At 38.8% G+C, this 14,245-nt stretch overlaps 1 protein-coding gene across 2 annotated transcripts in view; it reads left to right on the top strand.

Moving 5' to 3' along the window:
- LOC134532099 (tetratricopeptide repeat protein 17) overlaps positions 1-13,945 on the top strand; it is a 37,979-nt gene extending 24,034 nt beyond the window's left edge. The window contains exons 13-20 of one of the 2 annotated variants that reach the window (XM_063368383.1): positions 1,601-1,745; positions 3,565-3,737; positions 5,160-5,214; positions 7,340-7,478; positions 7,917-8,136; positions 9,496-9,653; positions 10,615-10,720; positions 13,633-13,945. In XM_063368383.1, coding sequence (XP_063224453.1) covers positions 1,601-1,745; positions 3,565-3,737; positions 5,160-5,214; positions 7,340-7,478; positions 7,917-8,136; positions 9,496-9,653; positions 10,615-10,720; positions 13,633-13,770 — 1,134 coding nt within the window. In that variant the 3' untranslated portion in view covers positions 13,771-13,945. The remainder of the gene's footprint in view (positions 1-1,600; positions 1,746-3,564; positions 3,738-5,159; positions 5,215-7,339; positions 7,479-7,916; positions 8,137-9,495; positions 9,654-10,614; positions 10,721-13,632) is intronic. The other variant, XM_063368384.1, reaches the window with a different exon arrangement.
- Positions 13,946-14,245: the final 300 nt, after the last annotated feature.

Genomic DNA, 14,245 nt, shown 5'->3' on the forward strand with positions numbered 1-14,245 from the left:
TCTCAACACCAAGCATCTTATCAAACATTGTTTTAGACTAAGTTTTGGAAAATAATTATGATATTATTACAAACAATTTAAACAGATTTGATAAGGTGTCTACTAAGGCAGTTACGTTTTTTTTGTCCGCTGAAAATTTTTTTCGAACCCATGCAGTTATGGCTGGTCGTATCAAAAATGTATTTAGAAAACATTTTTCGGAATTAGGTAATCAGAGTCATCATACGTTAAAACGGATTCGATATTATTCATATTATGGGAGTTGTTGCGATTTTTCTGTTTTTCAAAAAATCTTCCCCATTTCGAACCAATTGTTCAGATTTTTCCCATAACTTACTCGACCGAGAATTTCCATTACCATATTTTATTTATCATTTTGGACATGACTTGTCCAAAAATACGGCATTTATCAGGCCCATGAAAATGTGATATATATATATATATATCAGAAAATATAACAGAAAATAAAACTATAAGAAATTTTCGTCTACAATAGGTAGTTTTTATTTGAAATTTACATAAAAGTGGCATTATTACAAATTTATATGTGTAATAGTATAAAATACATTATTATAAATTACGATATGATTTCTTAAAATGCTTCTTGTTCGATCCAAATTACAAAGACACGCATCTCCTGAAATTCGTAATATGTTAGAGATTTGGCAACAGCGCGCGCCATAAGCCGTGTACTGCAATCTAAGAGTGGGACGGGCTATAGTTGTAACGTCCGTGAGGGGAAAGGGCAGGGGACAGAAATGTTACGCAGGAGTAATGCTACGGAATTATTGTAATGCTGCTTGTGTTTGTCTACTCCTCAATTTCGTAACGGCTAACGATTAATTAATGCTACCATATTTCTTTTATTTTATTTAAAGTACATATTTACAATTGATTTATTTGTGTGGAATAGAGTTTTTATAAATTTGTGCAATTAACTTTATAAGCATAATTAATTTTTATGTGAATAGTGTGATTGAAAGATGTAAAAAAATACTATAATCTGAAGAGGTTATATTCATGAGTGTAATTTATTTTTGGTATGTGAACATTGTATTTGAAATGTCAAATGGACGAAGACTCGTGATATAAACTTTATAATTGTAATAAATGTTCGATCGGAGTGTTTTTTGTACTTTAACTTTATTCAGCTGCAGAACGTAATTTAACATCGTGCGTATAAATAATAAAAAAGGCGGAAGCAGGTAAGTATTATCAAAAGCAACGTGGGAATAAACCGCCAAAAGAGGCGCTAAAAAGTGCAAGTGTACAGGCTGCGGAAAAAAGGGATTTTTTCCACTTGACATTGGACCCGCATCCTTTTCTATTCTTGTTCGATAAAAAAAATGCTAATAATTTATCTATATCTATACCTAATAAACAAGCAGTTTCACTTCTGTCACGCATAAATTCCCAACACACTTTTTTTTTTTTAAAAAATTAAGCAGTTAGAAATGTCTGTGTGTGAACAGTGTGAAAACAAGCATAAATTTTTGAAAAAGGTCATGATTAAGTTAAGTTTTGCTATGGCTCCCCGTCCTCCGCCGTGACCGCGCGACGGAGGCACGGGTGTGCGTGTGAGCGCGGGCCGTGTGTCCAGAACACCTGTGGGGCCCCGCCTGCGCCCGACCCCAGCAGCACGGTGGTGGAGGGGCTGGGAGAGGGGGAGGCGCTGGTCTGCAGCCCCGACGGCGAGCAGTGCCGCGCCGTGCAGTGCTTCTCCGCTGGCGACGACCCCGTCACAGGTACAGCGCGCTGCTCCCTACTTACCACTGTCCGCGCACGTTCGCGACGGGCACCGGAGCTATGTGATTGCTGTCTGTTTAAGAATATGCTGCTGACGGTGGATGAGTAGTTCTGATTCCAAATTTTGTTTTTAAACTGTAATTCAAGAAGATTGAAAGTGGTTACCCTGTTTTATTGCATGATCGTCGCACGCGCATAATCGTCGCACCTATATTTTAGGGCGTCAAAATTTGGATAAAAAAAAAATTGGTTGTCTGTAAAGTCGGTTTACGGACGATAGTTTAACGTGACAATGTCATAACAAAACATTGATGAAATTATTGCATACTTTTATGAATAAAATTGAATCATTTTTATTGAATTATCACTATTTTGTATGGATACAAAGGAGTGAAATGAAATCTACAATTTAATTGATAAATTTACTTTTATTTGCACTCATTAATTCAAATATGTTTATTACTTTAACGAACAGATTATTTTATCTATAACTTTTATACATGTTTGCTATTTAACTTCTTCCAATCTGTGTTATTCTGTTAAGGATAGGACGATGATAGGAAAAGTAGGAAACGAATGGGAATGTTTCAAGTTTAATGTGTCTCGAAAAAGTCAAATTGATGATTGTTCCAATCGAGTGGAAGAGAGATAGATGCGGCGCAAGCGTACAATGAGAGTAACGGGACACAGCATAACGGGAAAATGTGTGTAACTGGACTCTTTTTCGTGCATGCAGCTGGCGTTCATCGATTTATTAGACGTCACGTCAAAAAAAAACATCTCACGCAAGCATCACATGATGTTTTTGGTCCCGCTATTAGATTCCGAGCACTTTGTGTGTGTATCTTTTCTATATAAAACTATGTGTTTTAAAGTAGAAAGCTAATATTTATTCGGACATTACCAATAATTTATTTAATTAACGGAAGTACGAAGTTGTCTGATGTGTAAATTTTCTTTTAAAGACATTTTGAAACATTTTAACCTTTATCTGTTCGTCTGCGTTTCTGCGGTGTACCGCTTATAAAATTGTAATCCAGCGCTAGTTGGCATCATTCATGTTTGGTTATGTTGCTTCCTGTATAGAGTGCGCACACGTAGTCGAATATCGATAATTATATCTCGCCGACTGCATGCAACGCACGCTCTCCGTCGAGAGCAACTACATTTGTTGGCCCGCACTCTTCCGTGTTGTGTACTACGTTAGTTACTGCGTTAGTTCAGGCTCGCATTCGCATTTTGTTTTTCCATTCAAAGTTGAAGAAAGGTTTTCGTTGCATGACTTATTAATTTAAATTGTTCGGCTTGCTTTTATATACTCCACTTTTTTTATTAAATAAATGTACTTTCCACGAATGGGTTTTTGTTTTCATGAATAACATTATCTAACAAAAAATTTTTTTTTTTTCCGTATAAACGTCGCACCTGTACTTTTCGAACTTTATTTCAATATAAAATGTGCGACGATCATGCGATACAACACGGTAAAACACTCCAGGCTGTTGCGTTATTCCTCCATCTTCATTTCTCCTCCGTATAATATTATTACCGCTTAAGTATCACATCACTCCGTACAAGGGGTTTCTCCCCCCCCCCCCCTCCCCCTTATCTTTTTGACCCAGCGCTCTTAGCCGTTAGACCCTTCCGCCCTGGGGCCCCCATGGGCATGGATGCTGATACGCCGCATTCGCAACCGGGAAGGGCGTTGGAGCTTCGGCTGTACACAGGGGCTGAGGCTACCCATCCCAGCATGTGTCGCTCGAGTGTCGCAGTTGTCCCTAGTCGCCACGACAAGACCGTGTGTGCCCCGTGCCGCAGGGAGCGCGGGCTCGCAGGCGCGAGAAGCCGTATCGTGCCTGCTGAGCCGTGGCGTGGAGCGCTGCGCGGGCCGCATGGTGCTGCCCGAGCCCGCCTGGACCGGAACAGACGATACAGAGGAGACGGATGAGACGGAGCTGGAGCGCATGACGGACGAGAGCGGCCTGCCCGAGGTGCGTGCCGTCTCTGGACCCCCCCCCCCCCCCCTCCCCCCCAGCGCGAAGCCTGACTGCCGCGCATGCCCGTTGGTTGTTCAGTGACATCTTGCATGTCCTAAATAGGGGTTCAATGATACTGTGCTGGCCCGATGTTGTTGTCGTTCAGTAACAACGTAATGGCCCAAATGTTTCGATGATATCTTCTTACTGGCTCGAATATGTGGGCTTGCATGTAGGTCAAATCATTTTATTAAAAAAAATTGATTTTTATAAAAAACTTATCAGAATTTGTAAAATAAAAAAAACCTTGAGACAGTTGAATTTCTGTTTCAGTTAAAGGTTTTTAATTACTTAATGCAACACTTAATATAATGAAACTGTATTACTAATTTTAATTTCGTACCTTTTTATTATTGTTGTTATTGGTGCTGTTCTCACTGTATAAGAGCTCAGCAAAATAAATTTTTATTCTCTGAACTGAATACACTCATAATTGACATAAAATCGTAGCTTTTCTTGTTTGTCACGTAAGCATTGCGATTGTAAATAAAATTGTAGCAGATGTACAAATTATAAATTACTTTTAGAGTTTTATTATCAATACAATACAGTAGTTACAAAGTATTTTTACGAAAATGTTATACATTATTTATCCACAAAGTTTTGGGTAAGGTTTAGTTTTTTTATTAGAAATTTAGAAACATTTGCACTTAATATTCAGGCAAAGTAAATAGTTTGATAATTTACTCAATTGTATGAATTTGTAAAAAAAAAGCTTTCCTTCAGAATTATCAATAATTAATTTGAATGTGGTAAGTTTTACAGAGTAAAAACATATTAGTGCAGTCAAAGTCCTTTGCTAGTGTTTTCTTCTGATAAAAGAGGTTTTATAATGTAATTATTAATTTATTTTGGTATGAATACGTCTTAAGATGAAAATGGGACATTTGAACGGCTGATACAACCTTCTTTTCCTGCAGAAATATCGTCAACATCGATTGGTGCTGCAGGCTTGTTTGTGTTGGAAAGGTCAGAGAAATTTGTTAATTCAGGTCTGGAAAACCTTGAAAAGTCAAGGGAATTTTGGAATCACAAGCTTGTAACAACCATGTTGCCATAATCACAAGTGGTTGCACCACTGTGTAAGCAAGGCTGCTGTTTATTTCAGAAACAACCGGAGAATTTTGCACACTAAAATACCATTATTTCCTTATATAAGGTTTAAGCAGCCAAACAAATCAAGATCAACCAGTTCAGTGATTGCACACAACTTAAAAACCTAAAAGTGATAAAGAAAGTGCATCTTATATACGTAGATAGTAACTTTACTTTTAGATCAACTTCAGGATCGAAACAGGGATCCATTTGACATTCAAGGTGTCCAAGATTCGGGGGAATACAGTTACTTGGTAATGTCGATGTGCCCTTGTTTTGCAGCAGTTCGACGTGCACATATCGCTAACCGATGAGGACTCCCAGGAGCACGTGATTGGTGAGTCATCACGCGCAGGTCGTGAACATTCCCATTGAGTCAGTTCAAGTGCCCTGCTCAGACTTTCCTCTTACAACTGTAGGGGTTCATTGCCTCAGCGTCTCTCAGCTCGCGAAGTAGTGACTACCGTATTTACATGAAAATGATGCGACTCCTAATGTAATGCTACCCCAAACCTTTTTGATTGTGAGTTTGTGAAAAAGAAATTATGGATAGGCTGTTGCAATTCAAGTACATAGCACATGAAAATTATTGAATTTGTTCCATAGTTACTGGACTCTTTTTTCTGGTACCACTTTCGCCAGTAGAGTGATCTACATGACCTCTATTGAAACACCTAGCTACAATGGGAAAAATAATTGTATTTTAAGACTAGTTGAAAGGGGATATGCTGTGGGTGGTCAGCTGAGGGGGTGGAAGCATAAAGGAGGGGGTGCCTTCCCCAACAGCCACAGCAAAGAGAAGCAGGAAGAACCCAGTGACACTCCATTTACACCTCTTCTTGTCAGCCTGTGCAGAAGTTCAGGATGCCCCGAACCAAAGTGGCAGAAGTGGCAACGTTTAAGATGTAGAGTCTTAAGTTTTTCAACTAAGCTGTTTTCTAATGGTAAGATACAAGTTTGCGCATATAATGTAATCCCCCTCCCCACACACTCTTTGTTTAAAAAGGTTTTGATAAATATCATAGCATTATTTTCAGGTAAATACAGTATATCAGTGAGTTTTTCACATTGAAAAAAAAATCAAGAGTTTAATCAATGATACGTGTAAAATTAACTAGAAATAGAGGAGCCAAAAAAAATTTTTTTGAGTTGAGTTCATCAGAGATCGCTAATAATAACTTAAAAATGAGACAAGGCCAGCTTTCATAATTTTTCAGTCCTTAATCAATTGAGCTTGAGAAGTTAAGTTTTTTTTTTTAAATTATAGACTTATGCAAATTAATTCATAAAAAAAAATCAAAATTGTATTTTTCACTGCTTATAAGTTTTCAAAGTATTTTAGTTGCTCAATGGACAGTTTGTTGCTTTAAACTAGGAACATTAAAAAATTGAACTAATGAAAATCATTTCAATGGTTGATTAGTTTGGTTTTGGTTCAGTACAGTGAAAATACTGTTAAATGGTTGGAATGTAGTTTTGGTTAGTCTTATGAGCTAATATATGTTAGTGGTAAACTATCATAGTTTTTTTCATGCTAAAAGCTAAATTATTTAAGCATGTGGTATTAAATATTTGATGATCACTAACCTTACAGTATACATAGTAATCAAGTTATGTTTGTAATGTAATTATTGCCATTCATGAAGATTTTGAAAAACTGTATATAAACTATAAAATTACCAAAATTAAATTTAAAGAACAAAAACTTAAATCTTAATTTTTATTTTTTTTCTGCGATTATAGGATTTCAACTATTTTCCCATTTAAGAAAAGTGACACTACTTAGCATTTTCAAAAGTCACGTCACATATTTTTATAAAATGGGGGCATTAAACTAAATTTAAAAACTAAACACAACCTAGTGGTCCTGGGTTATGACCAGATCGTAATATATATGAAGATGCAAAATTTATAACTTTCATGTTGATGTATGTGTGCCTAACATTGATACTATCAATCGAAATTGACATTCTGGATATTAAATCAATTAATTTGTATCACTATTTTTTTTTTTCGGTGTTCCAAATCTATCAGGTATTGTGGGTCTTTCACTGCAATGTGGTGTTTGCTTTCCAGCATTTTGAAACTGTAATAGCGTGATGTACAATATTTATAGGCAGTGTAGTTATGTACGATAATACACTTTATGGAAAAAAAGTTGCAAAGTAGTAGTATGGTATGTGCTTTACATGCTCATTGCACATGTCAAATATATGTATCAAGCCGTGATAAACCTACTTCGTTTTGTCGAGTACACAAAAGACTCGTCTCTGTGGTCGAGTCTTAACTGAAGGTCCTCGACTTAGCTCGAGTTTTTCCAGCCTCGGCAACCTTTTAACACGTCCTTCTCAGTACGTAGCTGTCCTCTGGTGTTCTAATTTTGATCGCTATAAGCGGAATGGAAGTGAGTGTCCTCTCGAGGGAAGACCTTGGGCGAGCCGGCGCGATGGTGACGTGCGCAGTGCCGGGTGACGCCGCGCCGGAGGGCAGGCCGCGCGGCGACACGTACCCGCTGTCCCTTGCGGAGTGCGAGCGCGTCGGCGCGACGGACTGGGAGGAGGTGGCTGCCGCGGGCCAGCGCTCCGCCCTGAGGGACGTCAGGTGAGCCCCCGCCGCGACGTGCGCCCAGGGCCGGTGCAGGGTAAACTGGTGCCCTAGGCGAAAACCCCTAATGCTCCTCCCCCCCCCCTCTCCCCCCCGGGACACCACAAAAAAAAATTTTCCTTGCCTTCAAAATACATCACGTAATCCCCTAAGATTTTGTCAGCAATCAAATGTAAGCAGGCTTGTGTTTTTTTTTTTTTACTTTTTTTTTACTCATCAAAAATCACAAACAGGTCACCGTGGACTTTAAAATAATTATTTATATCAATGTAAACATTCCAAACTGTTAACAAAAATCCATTTTTCATCTAGTTTCAATAATGGTTAAACATGTTGTATCAGCTGTTGTGTGTCGTGCTGCGCCGCCCCCGGCCACTCGGCGCCCTGGGCGGTTGCCTGGTTCGCCTGTGTGGACGCGCCGGTGTCTGTGCGCAGCGTGGAGCTGCCGGCCGCGCGGGACGGCGACGAGGAGCCGCTGTGCCGCCAGCGGCCGCCCCCGTCCCTCGCGCTGGACCGCCTGGCCGGCCTGCGCCCGGGACACGGCCCCCGGCTGGAGGCGGAGCGCGGCGCGGCCGAGTGCCTGGCCGCCATCGCCGGCCTGCGCGGCTCCGGCACGCGCGAGCTGGGCACGCGCGTCGCCGCCGCGCTGCTGGAGGTCGGTGGCCGCGCTTCGCTGCGCCGACACATGCACATTGCACATGGACATTTAACCATGGAAATGTGTGTACACGTCAGAAATAGGAGACATACGGAGGTCTTCAACATTACATAAAAATTGCCACAACTTGAAATTATAACTCACAAATGTCTTTTCACACTAATCCTTAAGTCCTACCATAGGATATTGGTCACAACTGAATTATTATACATACTTTAAGTGATTCAAGCAATGGGGGATTTTGATTTAATATAATTTCTTGGACATATGCTATTTTAATGAAATGTATGTCCAAGAAATTGTATTAGATAAATTATTTTATGAGTAAACTCCAAACTACTTTTTTAACTTTTTATTTCTATACTGTATGCCTTCTTTATCATTAAAATTTAATTTATCTTTTAAAATATTATTCCATTTCCTAGAAAACAAAAAAATTAAAATAGGAATTATTAAAACACTGCAAGTTACATGAAATTAGCAATTTTAAATAAATATAGTTTAAAAAACTAAAGAAACATGCTTTTAAAGATTATCAAACTAAAAAGTAAAATATAATTTTAAAATTTAATTTATGACAATAGTATATAAGCAATACTAGTATAAATGAGAAAAAAGCTTGAGGCGCTTTGTGCCATATTTTTTGTATATTAAGCGCCCCATGCTTTTTTCTCATTTATACTAGTATTGCTTATATACTATTGTCATAAATTAAATTTTAAAATTATTTTTTACTTTTTAGTTTGATAATCTTTAAAAGCATGTTTCTTTAGTTTTTTAAACTATATTTATTTTTAACTTTTGAGTTTGATATTCTTTTAAAGCATGTTTTTTTAGTTTTTTAAACTATATTTATGTATAATTATCATAGGGAAATGAGTTACCGACACTACCTTTTACCATCTGAGATAACTATTTGGAGTTGCAACGTCACAAAGAAATGGTAAAGTCTCTCCGAATCATTTACAGTTAGATGTATGGATATAATCTTAGAATTTACCGGAAAAAAAAAAAAAAAACTTTTTTTCTTTCGGTGTGGCCGGGAGTAGAACCCACGATCGCTGAATCCGAAAGCTGATGTCACAGAAATCGCGCGCCTTAGACCGCTCGGCTAACGAACGTAATGAAATTGGTGGGACATTTTACAGTGATGAGCCACTCACTCTTAGTCGAAAGAGTTACAGACGGACAGACAAACATACAGGTGAAGCTAATATAAAGCATGTAAAAACAATCATACTGAAGTTTATGTATAATTGTTTACCTGAACGTTTTCATATTTTTATTGCATTTTTTTATATAAAATTAAACGCATGGACCGCCCGGGCGCTGACTGTGGGCGTGTGGGTTGCGCAGAACGCCACGTCGTGGGTGCTGGCGACGGCGGCGGCGCTCTACTGGAGGGCCGTGGGCGACACGGACCGCGCGGTGGCGTGCCTGCGCCAGGCGCTGCAGTACGTGCCCGGCGCGGAGCGAGACATTCCCCTGGTCGGGCTGGCGAGCCTGCTGCACAGGTAGCTTCACCTGCGAGCTGGACTTGTTGGAATACACAGTATTCAGACTTGGGTTTAAAAATTACCTCTCACATTAAAACTTTATGTGAGTGTCCAACAATAGTTCATTTTGTTTTGTGAAGTTATTTTATCAGTTGAAATCATCTAATACCGTGTGTGTGTGTGTGTGTGTGTGTGTGTGTGGTGTGTGTGTGTGTGTGTGTGTGTGTGTGTGTGTGTGTGTGTGTATATATATATATATATATATATATATTCTTTTGAAAACGTTTTTAATTATTCAATAAATATATATATATATATATATATATATATATATATATATATATATATATATATATATATATTCTTTTGAAAACGTTTTTAATTATTCAATAAATATAGCAAGTGAGACTCATACACAAAAAAAAATATACGAAAAGATTGTAAATTATTGAAGTTAAGATTTATTGAGAAATTAAGATTTTTTTCCTAGTACATTATATAATTTTTAAATGCAATAACTATACTTAGATTTTGATTAAAAATTATATAAAATACTCTTGTTATGTACGTACTATATGATGTCAGCGGATCAATAAAAAATTTTGAAATTGAATACTTTACTGATTTAAGAAAATTAATTTCATTTTGAGATTACTGTATTTTGTTTATATTGAATTAATTTTTCCTGGACTCCTCTAAATTATGAGAGAGAAAAAAAATTCTTTTATGTTCAAATTTGATTTGGAAATTATTCAGCAATTGTGGATAATTATATACGTGATTCGAAATTCAGGATTCACAGAAGCCTGCAAGCAACTCTTCAGAAACGTTGAGCAGTGTTTGTAGATTACCATATTACCAGTGTTCCTTCTTCCTAGTTAATTTGGCATGAATGTACTAGCGGCCTGCGTAACTCGACAGACAGCAGTAGAAACCCCTTACCTGCACAGTGGTGCCAACTGCCGGCCGGGTGTTGCAGGGCCGGCTTCTACAGCGACGCCCTCGTCGTGGCCAACCTGGCGCTGGAGGCTGCTCCGAGGTCGGAGGTCACCCACTTCACCGTAGCCAACATACACACCTCCATGGTGAGCGGGGCTGACGACCTTTCCTCACCGGCGGGCTTGGAAACTGTCATCGCGTAGGGGGGAGGGGGTCCTTTTGATGATGTAGAACAGTAACAAAAAACTAGATTGTACAGGTTACAAAAGTCTCAAAAAATGAAGGAAAAAAATTTAAGGAAACTGAAAAAACTAGTCACGAAAGTCTTGAAGTCCTTGAATAATCAGCAGTGCTGCTGGAAGCCACAAGACTATATACATATGTATATGTATTTACCAGCAGCGTTTTGCTAACTTGCGTTATGTATTTTATCACACCTCTCTTCAGTTGTTTATAGTTGCATGTTAAATGTGAACAGTTTGAGACATCTCTCAAGAGTTAAGCTGTCTAACAAATATCGGTAAATCCTTATCCCGTTGCTATAAAAAAAAAGGGTGCATGTACTAATGTATGTGCATTAGAAGTTATACTTACTTGGCGTAATAAAAAAACTTAACTATTTTTGCATGCAAATAATGAATGCAAATAAATTAATAAAAGTACTGGAGTGGTATATAAATACGGTTGGCAAAGTATAAATTAATTCTATTTAAAATCATTGAAATACAGTAAAAGTTCGTTATAACGTAAATTTATAACGGTGCCAAAAGTTTATGTAATTGCGAATTTCCGTTATAGCCTAAATTTTAAAAAAAAATCTTATTTTTGTAGCATTTTTAAAATATATTATTTTCTCGCTTGTTTTTACTATGCAAATTCACAACAAAAGTAAAGGAAATATACATAAAACTTACTAAAATAACATTTTTAAGCTATATCAGCACTTGCAGACTGCAAAATATGAGACCGCGTGGCTGTGATAAGGCCGTCACGCACATCGTGGCTAAGCGCACAGCTGTTTGTTTATGTGGAGACGGGCGGGCGGGGTCACGCAAGGTCATGCCAGCTGCTTCCTGCCGCTTTGACTGCAGCTGGTTTGCTGGAGACGTACTCTAAGCTGATGATATCGGGTGCATATTTGCGTAGTTTTGAATACAAAAAAAATTTAAAAAATCACTAACTACGTTGGACAACATACAAATTATATTAAATAATTTTTCCGACAATTGGTCAGTAACACAAAAATAATCACTCGTACAGACCCTTGGAAAATAACACAAAATTAAAAATCACTTTTTAAAAAACGAATCAATTTTCGTTTGCCATGATTTCACTAGACTTTCGAACAAAATAAACGACTGGACCTCTTGGAAGTTCATCAAATCTTTCATCGAAGCATTTGTATGCTGATAAAAACGACTGATTGTGTCAAGTGCCTCCATCGACGTTTTCGACGGAACAGATACGTCATTTGGTTCGTCGTCATTATTGTCATCATCTTCTGACGCCGCTTCGTTTTGATTAGAAGAGACGAGCTCGACAAGTTCCGTGTTCGTCAACTCCCCGCACGCTTACGATGCAAGTGTGTGACGAGTTATGCTCATTTACGGGCTACAGTCGGCGTGATTCTAAATAAACAATGCTCGCAGAGGGGCCCTGTCTTGCTATCGTCGCCGCGAGGCAAGCTATGCTTGCTGTGGGGCACCACCTTGTGCGGTGTTGCCAAGACGACCACTTCATGGGCGTTGTTTCATTTGCCGGACGCATGGAATTGTGCGAAGCTGTTTTTCATTTATTAAGGACGTTGTAGATGTTTTCTCATTGTTTTAGAGCAAAATTACAGGTGTGTAATCTATCGCTGTAGCGAAAATGAGCCCATGCTGCATTCGTTATTTCCGAAATTTTTATTCTACGCAGCATATGCAAAACTGACGGTGCCGATGGGAATTATCGTTATAGCGGACTTTACCTTATAGACCGTATTCACTACAACGGAGTTTCACTGTAATTACTCTATTTAATATTAATATAAACATCTGTATAAATTTAATTATTTCATATAGTAAAATAATAGTGATTAATTTGAATAAATAATGAAACTCAATAAATATGCTGAAGGTTTAATATAAATTATACATACTGGAACATGACCTCACTTATATAAATACACTAGAGTCCCTTTTTAGCGAGGTGTCTCGGTTCCGGGTTTGATCCTCGCTATAACCGTGTCCTCACTATAACCGAATTGGACAAATTTTGGCCCCCAAAAAATAAAAATTAACCGAAAATAAAATAAAAATTGTGTTTAAACCTGTATAATTGGAAAATAACAGGTTATATTAACGAAATCTTAATTTCTGTGAGCATATGTGTGAATTCTCTTTAAAACGATACCCCATAAGTACGGATGCGATCACCGATTGCGTCAAAATAACCAGAATACCCTACCATGCCACGTAAGTATAGCATCTCAGCCCGCGGCCGACGCAGCATTGTCCTGCTATCTATTGTCGACGCAGGCTGTCTGCTGGCGGCCATGTTGGTTCGGGATTTTGCAAACAGGTGGTGCTAGTGTAGCGCGACGATTTAATTCCTTACAAAACGCAGGAGTGCGGCTGCGGCAACGCACGTACGCCTCAAACGAAATAGTCGCTGGAAAACTATACTTTTTTCATTTAAAGAAACCTGTCAACTTTTTTAGAAAATAAATTTGGGATTAAACTCAAACTATCACCACCCCTTTCCCGGACAGATACTCCAACAACTGACTGAAACAAAAGTTACAAGAAAACTGTCCTAGCGATTTGGAAATAAATACGGTAGTGCCTACTAGAGGTGTAAAAGTAACGAAAAAATGTGTACCCGTATGTATTCGATGATGGATTGATGATGGATGATGATGGATTGATGATGATGATGGATGATGATGGATTGATGATGATGATGATTATTACTACAGTGGTGACATGCACACCAACGCCTCATAAAGAGGGTACTAGGGTGTGGGAGCTGGGAAGCGTCGCCGGGCGTGCGAGCGTGACGGGCTGCGTGGTTGCAGGGGGACCTGGAGAAGGCCATCGCGCACCACCACGTGTCGTTGCAGCTGCGGCCCGGCTTCGAGCCCGCCCGCCGCCGCCTGCAGTCCATCCTGTGCTCGCTCATGTTCGAGGAGCACGCCGTCAGGACGGGCCCGTGACTCGCCGTGCCCGACGGTCGTCTGCCTCGCTCGAGAGTGAAGGTGCAGAGCTGTGGCCAGAAGTGTGAACCTTCCTCAGCTCACCTGCCTGCCAGGCATTGAGGCGGGGGTTCACTTTGCTGCAGTAGAACCCTGTTACAACGTTTTTTCAAGGGAGCATAAGGAAAAAAAAAAGCCAAGAGGGTGGGGGGGGGGGGGGGGGTTGGTTTGTCTGTAAAGTCAGTTTACCTGAAAACGTCATAAGAAAACATTGATGAAAAATTGCATACTTTTTTAATTTTCTAATATTATTTACAGTTTTTGCAAAATTAATTTAAATAATTTGTTTAAATATAATCTCGGACAATTAGTTATAGATATAAACTGAAATCAAATCAATGTCAATAAAATGTTAATTTGAAATGACAAAATTGAACAAATAAATCTAATTTTTTTAAATGGCTGCTTTTAAAAGGCCCGCCTTAACCTGTTTGAT

Source organism: Bacillus rossius, chromosome 5 (assembly GCF_032445375.1).
Source record: "Bacillus rossius redtenbacheri isolate Brsri chromosome 5, Brsri_v3, whole genome shotgun sequence".
Taxonomy (NCBI): Eukaryota; Metazoa; Arthropoda; class Insecta; order Phasmatodea; family Bacillidae; genus Bacillus; species Bacillus rossius.